The sequence below is a fragment of the Orbicella faveolata genome, unplaced genomic scaffold, assembly GCF_042242905.1.
Source record: "Orbicella faveolata isolate gen_17 unplaced genomic scaffold, um_ofav_v1 contig_46, whole genome shotgun sequence".
Classification (NCBI taxonomy): domain Eukaryota; kingdom Metazoa; phylum Cnidaria; class Anthozoa; order Scleractinia; family Merulinidae; genus Orbicella; species Orbicella faveolata.
The window spans coordinates 14,598,332-14,608,152 of NW_028301576.1; the positions used below are offsets into that span (position 1 = coordinate 14,598,332).

Genomic DNA, 9,821 nt, shown 5'->3' on the forward strand with positions numbered 1-9,821 from the left:
AAACTCTACGAAGCGAAAGGTCAAGATAATAACAGAACGGCAAATGTACAGAGATCTACAGCTGTCACGAACCGTATTTACACTCTCGCACTTTCAGGTTCTTAACGGTTTCTTCGTCAATATCTATTGCCGTTGCTCAACTCAGATTTTGTTCAACTGTTCAACTTGGTCTTTCATTATGGCCACGAGAGCTAGACAAACCATCATGATCGTGGAGGCGGCGCCGTCTTTTCAATTCATCGAAGACATTCCTCGTGTACAGAGTTAAAAGATTAAACTCTTTCCAAAACCGGTGGAAAAAATTGCAAAGACATCTCCCATTGACCATATTTTTCATACAACCCTTCTGTTCTTCGCGAAGGTACTCCACTTGGGGAGAATCTTAATTTTTGTAGCGTGTTGTTTATCACAGATTTGTAACTTCAAAGGCCTCTGACCGCCGCCATATCGCATATCTCATCCTCGTAAGTAATGCTCAGGTGCTGACAAAATCTGTCAAAATTGACCAATCAGCGGGTATACCGGAACGACCTTTTGTTAAGTTTGCCCACAGGCGTTCTTTCGCTTCCTCTCGCCACGCTTTCTTTTTTTTGCGCGCTGTTTTTCGCGCTGCGCCCCAACTAACTGAACGCCTGGAAGAGGCTAATTTTGAACATACAAACAGACAGGCCGCTTGTATGGGCCCCTCTGGCTAATTGATCTAAAAGATGCGTCTTAGCGCCACGGTACGTGCCACTTCAAGAGGTCAATCATCTTCCTGATCTTTTGTTACGTCATCTTTTAAGTATAAACTCGTGATCATTTTTAAGCTGATCACACCGCCTTCAAGGACCATTCATCTAGGTCGTAGAAGAGATTGGACGAAGCATTGCCAGACAAGAAGACTTTTGACTCCGCAAAGCTACTATATGAAAAGTAAGTTTAAAATTGTCGGTGACCATAGACGTTTGTTTCCATGTTAGCTTTTCTTTTGGATGCTGTTCTCGTCCAAAGGCTTATTTCCGTGTGATCGCTGCGATCATTACAGGAACAGTTGAGCTATTCTTACTACTACTACCGGTTTCCGTTCAATCGCTTCCATATCCATACGATCGCAACGAATGGTTCTCGTTAGTGGACACTAGAGGTGTAAGTGATGGATGGCCACCTACGGGCGCTTTCCCAGCTACAAGAAATAACGCGCAAACTATAGCCTGCGTAGCAAGCGTTTCCGTGGGGTTTTGAAGCAAAGAAAGACCGAGGGACGGGATTTTCGGTGTTTTGTCTGCGCGGAAAATGGGGCGAGAGCCAAAAAAACAAAGAAGCGGGTGGGGGAGGGGAAGGAAGGAAACGCTTGCAGACAAACCCCTGGATTTTGAAAACCTCCGTTCGCCAGCGAACGGGGCTCGTGATTGGCTGGGCTAGTCCAATATTATTGACATCTGTCGATCAAAAGTATTTCAATACCGTTGAGTGCCAGACAAAAGGGGAAGACGCGTTCGAAGCTTGTTTACAAAACGCTTTAACTTTTCTCGCTGAACGCGGATTTAGTCGTCAGCTTCGACAGTACGGTAGAAATCCTGTAGTGCAATGGCGACGCTTTGGTTTTTTCGAAGCCTGCAGAAGCAAGCGCGACACAATTTTCAGCTGTTCCTTTAATTTTAACATCACTTTCTTGAATGCCACATGCGCCAAGGACAAGATACTGCAAGATAATAAACCACGGGACAGAAAATTCGCACTACTACGTAGGAAAACCTGGTGATTTCGTCTGGCTTGTTACAAAGCAACATGTTGTCGTAGGTACTCTGACATTTCATTAGAAGCATTTTTTAATGACAGCATTTAGAACCTCTGGGTACACTTCTGAATGATTTGTTATAGTGTTAGCTGCGGCATGCCAGTTTTTGTTACATATTTGCCTTACCAAAAATTTAGTCGTCTCGTCGCGGGGAATTCTTACGAGGACATTTTATAAACAACTTCGACTTGGAGGCCGTCTAGGGGAAGATTATCTTTATTCAGATACTGGTCAAGATATGTTTGAAGCCTCTCCTGCCCAAATTCCAAAGTTTTCCGAGAAGACTTTCCGTTGTTTGTTTCCTTCCTTCCTTCCCCTCCCCCTCCCCCCTCTTTTACTCGCTCCATTTTTCGCGTCGTAATTCTTTGCTCCCGCACCCCACAGAAACGCTTGCTACGCAGGCTACGCAAACTACGGTGATAAACATGACAAAAAAACGCATGTTTATTGGCATGTTTATCACCGCAGTTTGCGTGTTATTTCTTATCAAGCTACGATGGCCAAAGAAAAAGAGTATTTACAACTACAAGAAACCTTGGGAATCCCACGGCTATCTTTAAAAGGGGGAACGGGGAATCGGAGAATGGGAATGGGAAACGGAGAATGGGAGTGGGAAACGGGGAATGGGAATGGGAATGGGAAACGGGGAATGGGAATGGGAAACGGGGAATGGGAATGGGAATGGGAAACGGGGAATGGGAATGGGAAACGGGGAATGGGAATGGGAAACGGGGAATGGGAATGGGAAACGGGGAATGGGAATGGGAAACGGGGAATGGGAATGGGAATGGGAAACGGGGAACGGGGAACGGGGAAGTTTTAAAATGGGGAATCTCTAAGAGCGAGAATCTTTAAAATGGGGAATCTTTAAAAGCGGGAATCTTTAAAACGGGGAATCTTTAAAAGCGGGAATCTTTAAAACGGGGAATCTTTAAAAGCGGAAATCTTTAAAAGCGGGAATCTTTAAAAGCGGGAATCTTTAAAATGGGGAATTTTTAAAAGCGGGAATCTTTAAAAGCGGGAATCTTTAAAATGAGAAATCTTTACAAGCGGGAATCTTTAAAATAAGGAATCTTTAAAAGCGGGAATCTTTAAAATGGGGAATCTTTAAAATGGGGAATCTTTAAAAGCGGGAATCTTTAAAAGCGGGAATCTTTAAAAGCGGGAATCTTTAAAATGAGAAATCTTTAAAAGCAGGAATCTTTAAAATGAGGAATCTTTAAAAGCGGGAATCTTTAAAACGGGGAATCTTTAAAATGGGGAATATATAATAGCGTTAATCTTTACCTAAAAGTGAACGAGAATCTCTCAGTTTCCCACCGGAAGCTAATTATTCTGTCACATGTATCAACTCAACAGGTACAGAAACAGTTGTGGAATTTATTCACTGTAATTATATTGCACGCTATTAAAGCACATCGATTTCGCGGGATAGTGGAGCGGTTCAAATCTCGATTCTCACTCTTTGAGATCCGCTAGACCGACCAAAGAATCGAACCGCCTGGATTTATCTTAACTCCGGACTGTGACGTTTTTAAATTGCGTTTCACAGCGATGGCTATTTGTCGTAGCCTTATCATGTGCTAATGGAAGGACTTACGACTTAACGACAAACATATGGCAGGAAAAACACGTGTTTGGTTATTTAATCGATAAATCAACAGTCCCCTAAATCTGGTTCACATGACGTCGCCAAAATTCAAACTACAAAACTATTAATCATCCTGAGATTTTACTTTCATGATGTATAAGTGCAGCTGGAAACTAATATTCATACAAATTTTCGCTCCAAGTGGGTTCTTGGTTTTGTGATAGACTTCGCTGGAATTTCTGAGCTTTTGGGTCTTCACAGAAAAAGTAGCCTTCCAATACAGGCGCCTATCATCGTTCGCGGCTGGGGGAACGTCCGCCGCAATCCCAGCTATCCTCTAGCAAACTGTTAAAAACAAATATAAATAAATAAATATAATCAGAATCAACTAACACGTACTGTTGTCCTTGAAGTCTTACCGTCGCATTAAAATGCTGAACAGTTGACCGTTTTATTCACTGATTAATTAAAAAACTGCGGAGGTGTTGGAAGGCGACGATCCCGGGGGCGGGGCATTTCCCCTCTTTCTTCGTCCCCACCCCGGGGAATTTACACACTTATGCGTCCCACCCCGAGGAATTTGCCCATTTTTTTAAAAAAATGCTAATGCCCGGGTGTTAGCCCCGGGGGGGGGGGGGATGGGCACTGCTGGAATTGACTGATGCATTAACAAGACAGAACCTTCGCGATCGTTGTGGATGAAGACATTAACCCTTTGAATACCAACTACGCATATAAGCGTAATTAATGGTCGTGCTCTTTGTACCACTTGTGACGTCATCAATTTAAATGTCATCAGATATTCTTGATAAGCAGATAGTAGTGCTAGGCTAGCCCTTTCCGCACAATGGTCAGGTTTAGATATCGACGACATTTCGACGTCACAAATCGAAAAACAACGTTATCAGTTTTGGTGCAAAAACGGTGGTAAAATGGTCCACAATGCCTATGATTGATCAAGGTCCATTTCTAGGCTTCGCCCGTAATTAACATCCAACTTTTCACTGCAGCCAGAAAGAACATACAATGCAAAAGGTAGCCAGTGTAATAGCGCCGAGAACAACAGAAAGGAAAGGGCCAACAAACGAAATTGAGAACGGTTAATGGCAAAAAAAAGAAAGGAAGTCCAAATTTCGGCTTACGCGCAAGCCCGGAATTGAAGTTTTGCTCAATTCTGTACCTAATCCTCGAAAAATCTCTCCTTTTAGTAAAAAAAAAAAGCTTTTTTAGCAAAACTTAGGCTTATTTAGCGTCATGGCAGCTTAAAAACCTGGCTAAACGGTTAAAAACGGTATTTTTTGGCGAAAGTTTGGTATTCAAAAGGTTAATTCTTGCAAACACGCGCGTTGACCCGGCCAAGTAGGTCAAGTGATACCACTCTCCACCACCCGAGTGGAAACCATCAGCGGCTGATAAGCACGTGATTGCTAAGTTGCCATTGGTCCCTTTTGTAATTATCAATTTGACGCGTTTGACAGCTGGCGTCTGCATGTAAGTGAGGTTCAAGTTCAAGGTAACCAAAGGTTTTTCTTTCTCGCCGCTTCGCTACTCGTGTTCTCCGCTTCGCTACTCGTGTTCTCCGCTTCGCGAAAAGAAGAAAAATCAAGAAAAACCTGTGGGACCAGGGTAGTAGTGGAACAGCATTACAGGACAGTTTGAGGAATGTACGAAAGAATTGCTGCCTGGAGTGGAGATAGAAAGCAATAGTGACAAGAAGACCAAGACATACCCTCAGAATAGTTGAAGATAAGATTTTGTAAACGTTGCAGTTGTGGGCCGTTAGTGGGAGAGAAGCGTTGCGTGACGACCCTAATAACGGCTGCGAAGGAAACTATGATAAACCAGGCAGTCTGGAGGATGGGCCGGTTTTCAACTGCCCACCACAAAAGGCGTTTAAGGTCAAACACTCTGATTGGCTCAGTAAGCGCAGCTTATGCTTGTCAGTAAAATCAAATCAATAAAATTGAGAAGGCATCACCACGAATATCACAAATCACAATATACCTTGGCAATAAGAGAAACGGCCAGAAAAATACTGAGTATAAACCAGCGAGTCTTGATATCATTAAAAATTAGTGAATACAAAGATAACAAGCTCTATCTACTTTTTACACAATGTTTTTTTGTTGTAGTTGTTTTTTGATTGTTTAATAAGACGTCAAAACTGGAACAAATCTCTGCGAAGCCGTTATGTCGCAATTTCATTCAGAAAACTGGAGAAGGAAAGCTCGCGTCAAAGTCGGCAGTGGCTTTAATACAAAGCAGTCAGGCAACATGACTGGTCCACGCACGTTATAAAGGATATGCGATTTGACAATGCAATCCGGGAAGCAATATCACCTCCCTATAGAAGCATAGAAATAGCGTTTTTCTTCTTTTTTTTTCTTCTTGTGTGTGCACTTGTGCTCAAGTTTTCTTGCTGACCTGCATTTTATTTCTATTTAATGCTGATGCTAACTGGCTCCTTGGCTCCGCTAGCCCCTATGGTTATTCCAGGCAGCTAGTACTCTAATTTTTACTTTTAATAATTTTATTGAAATTGTAATTTTTTCTCTCGCAAGAGTGAGTACAAATAAAGATTGATTGATTGATTGATTACCTATTGTTCTGGATTTTATCCATGGCTTTATCACAATGACATCTACGCTTCATATGGAATAAAATAATTATATCCTTAGTTAACGCGTACTCATAATTGTTTTCCTCTTGCAGATGAATCCCACGTTTTTCCTCCTCGTTTTCTCGACTGTTGTGCAGTGGACTACTACTTATGCACGCTGCAGCCATGACCCTGAAACTGTAAGCAACTCTATTAAGGTCTCGAAACCATTAAACAGCCAGATGTCACAGCACCATCGTCACTAATATTCAAGTGCAAATAGTTTTAGGACTTGCTAGCACTCCCTTTTCCCTTAAAACCACAAAACCTGCCTCGTTTCCAGCCCCCTTCATACAGCGCGCGGCACGGCGCTAGGTGAGAGCGCAAGTTACCATGGGTAAGGAGAAAGCGAGGAAGGAAGAGGGTTTTTCCCAGTCGTCTTCTCCTCTCACCCCTTACCATCTTCCCTTACTCCCCAACCTCGCGCTTCTCTCTTCGCGCCGTGCTGCTCGGTGTATGAAGACGACTGAGGACAAATTTTTCTTTCAAAACATTTTCTATAACTCAGCAATAATTCGAAGTCCACATGAAGGGAATACTACATCTGATCATTTGTTTTATGCGCGAATGAGAAAGACCTCGACTAAAACGAATCTACTTCAATCGCAAACGTCAGAGTGCATCACAAAAACTCCCTCGAAAATCCACGCGTAGGTGACACGACTTTCGAGACGTACAATTTCCTTTGTAAAAAGAACGAGTATGTACTATATTCGATGGAAATTACTTAAGCCACTGAGTGAACATTATTTTCAGATTTACAGGAGCTGTCAAGAAATTCAAGATTACGCACCTGGAGCAGTGAGTGACGTGTATGAAATCCATCCGTTGCCAAACGCCGAACCCATTGAGGTGTACTGTGAAATAGCAATAAAAGGTGGCAGCTTTACCTTTCTTCCTCGCAGTCTCACAAGAAGACCAGATGCTCAGCAGATTGTCAACGTGCTCTTCAAAGACAAGAAAAACGTCTTGCTCAAGTTGCAGAAAAAAGTCGATCGCAGCGAGTATTATACTCTGATCCAGCCCCTTTCGTCTTTCGCCAACACTGATTTTGGAATTTTGATCAACAGATTCACAAGTTACACCCAACCACAGAACAACTTCATGAAAGAGTACATCTTCTTTGGGATCATTCCGGCATCAGCCGCACGAAATAAAAACTCCCAAGGCTTCAAATCCAACGGTCACCCTATCAAGTTTAAAAACTGTGACTCGAATCCCAACAGCCTGTTTACGTTCCTGCCGAACCATGATCTTCAAACTCCAAGCGATTACAGTGGCTCAAACCTGCGTTATGAAAAAGATGGTGTCGCAGTGGACTGGCGTTCTAAGGCCATTCCGATCACAAACCCTGATCGCATGATGCCAAACAAGTTCTTCTTCTTGACAGAGCTCCATTTTGGAGGTTGCGGTTGTTACACCTCTAGTGACCGCTGGAACAAGTACGGCTACCACGCGACTGCCATTGGAATCCGTTAGGGGCTTATAACCTTGCCCCAACTCTCCCCGCTCGACAGTAAATGCGATAGTGTAAATGTGGTCGATAATTTTTTGCTTTTGAAACTAGTGTTAAGATTTTTTTAGCGTTTAGATAACAAAGACCTCTGCTTATTTGAATTTCTTGTAAACATGAATCTTTACAGATGATCTATGAGCATGACTATATGTTTCCATTAGTGTTTGTTGTAAGCCAAAAAAAGCGGGTGCAAACGAAGTGATAATAAAGTTGATGAAAAGTTATATACGTCTTGCCTACCTAAGATAGTTTAACAGATGGAATATAAACGACAAAACAAAGAAATTATTAAAAAGCTATTGCTGGCAGATTATGAAAAATGTTATCCATAGATCTACACTCACGCCTAGACATGAATCCACTCCTATTTCTTGTGAAAGATGGCCTTGATTTTGACTCCAATTTTTTAAAGAGAAATTGGGTATGTATTGCACTAAATTAAACGGAAAACGTATTACAAACCAAAGAAATTGGAATAGCTTACAAACTGAATGGATAAGTGATACGTTGGAAAACGGGCATATAGATAGGCGACGTTCGATATAACAATATTGTAACATGGCTCCAAGGCTTTCGGGTCAAAATTGTAATTTTTTTAAGTATCTTTTCTCTCCCAATTCCCGAAAGAGACTTGGATACAAATAAAACACCACCAAATATAGAAGCTTGTCCTGAAAGCCTCGAAGCCATGTTAGAATATTGATTTATAACATAACTAAAGCAAAGCGCGCGCTCTGATTGGTTAATTCGTCGTCTATTATTTGCAAATGGGTGTACACTGCTGACGTGTGTGCTAATGTGATGTAGCTCAATAAAATAGAGGATATTACATGCCTGCGCGTGGATACGAATTTTATCTTCGAGTGTTCAACTCGATATCTCACGAGTGAGCTGCGCTCACTCGTGAGATATCGAGTTGAACACGAGAAGATAAAATTCGTATCCACAAGCGGGCATGTAATATTCTGTTTATCACATAAACATACTAATGACGACGTTTTTGACGATTTTCCGAAGATTTCCGACCACTTTCCGAAGATTTCCGAAGATTTTCCAAAGTTGTTCCGAAGAGCAGACGAACGCTTCCGACTATTTTCCGAACATTTCCGAACACTTTCCGAAGATGACCGAAGAAGATACGAGGATGTTTCGATCATACATCGACAAATTTAACTGCAGTTAATGGAACAAAAGAAAAATGTTATCAAAAAGGAATAATATCTTTACTGTGTGAAAGATAGAAATAGTATCTTCACTGCGCGCGATGAAGACATGATTTTTTAGTAAAAGAAAAAATCCTGGTATTTCACTGGTGTTTATATAATAATATACGTTATATGCCGGCTGGGAGGTCTGTATAGTGAAAAACTGTGACCAAGGTCTTGAAAAGTTTCAACCCCGAGTTCACAGTTTTTCACTATACGAACTGACCCTAAATCGGCAAATAACATGTTTATTTTTTTCCCGCTGTAACTTGGTTTTACAGATTACAAATAGATTTGCTTACGCAACTTTGTCATTGAATCGGCTTGCGCGCCGTCTACTAACGATTTGTAAAATATCTTTGAATCGAGCGAGTAACTCAGAAAGTAGACAAAGAAAGATGTATTAAAGAACATATTTTTCGAACTACTTTATTTTAGTTGAATTTATCAGTTAAGTTCTCCAAAATTGTTTTTGCGGTGTGAAATTTCGTGCGAAGTTCAGAGTTTTACTACAAAAACAATTTCAGTCAGTCGTTGCTATTAAAATCACTTGAAATCAGACTTTTCTACCGTAAATTGAGAAAGCGAGGAAAGTCGTTAAGTGTATTCCACAGAAATTGTCCTAAATACAGCAACGATCAGACAGATAAACTCGACTGAAATTGACTCAAATTTTACGGCGAGAGAAACACAGGATTACGCGCCATTACAGCGCTAAGCTACAAACAACCAAGCAAACTCTCGCAACTTCAAAACACTCAATTGAATTTACTTAAAGTGACTTTCCTTGCCATTTTAAAGTGAACAGAGATAATTTTGCGTTGACTTATCGTCGATGGAAGTGTAAAAAGGCAAAAGATTGACGATTACCGCTAACTTTTAGGAGCGAAATTTAGGATCAGCGGGGAAAAAATCCGGCCCGTCGGCCGTATCGTTAAAAGCCGTGGACTAGTCAGGAGCGCGTGATTAGCCAATCAAATTCGAGTATTTAGGATTCCGGCCTGCTCAGATGCTTGGGAAAAAAATGAAAGGACTTCTTTTATTCCAACTGAATGTGTCAATGTTACGTT

General features: G+C 41.5%; 1 protein-coding gene across 1 annotated transcript; it reads left to right on the forward strand.

Annotated features, from left to right (window-relative positions):
• The first annotated feature begins 611 nt into the window (after positions 1–611).
• LOC110054749 (uncharacterized) lies at positions 612–7,770 on the forward strand. The gene is made up of 3 exons (XM_020761105.2): positions 612–915; positions 6,084–6,170; positions 6,787–7,770. The coding sequence occupies exons 2-3, from the start codon at positions 6,084–6,086 to the stop codon at positions 7,507–7,509; spliced, it is 810 nt and encodes a 269-aa protein (XP_020616764.1). The 5' UTR covers positions 612–915; the 3' UTR covers positions 7,510–7,770.
• The last annotated feature ends 2,051 nt before the right edge of the window (positions 7,771–9,821 follow it).

Bases quoted from the DNA above. Each gene is read 5' to 3' on its own strand.
- LOC110054749 (XM_020761105.2), top strand. From the start codon at position 6,084: ATGAATCCCACGTTTTTCCTCCTCGTTTTCTCGACTGTTGTGCAGTGG. The intron at 6,171-6,786 runs GTAAGCAACTCT...CATTATTTTCAG, and splicing joins GCAGCCATGACCCTGAAACT to ATTTACAGGAGCTGTCAAGA.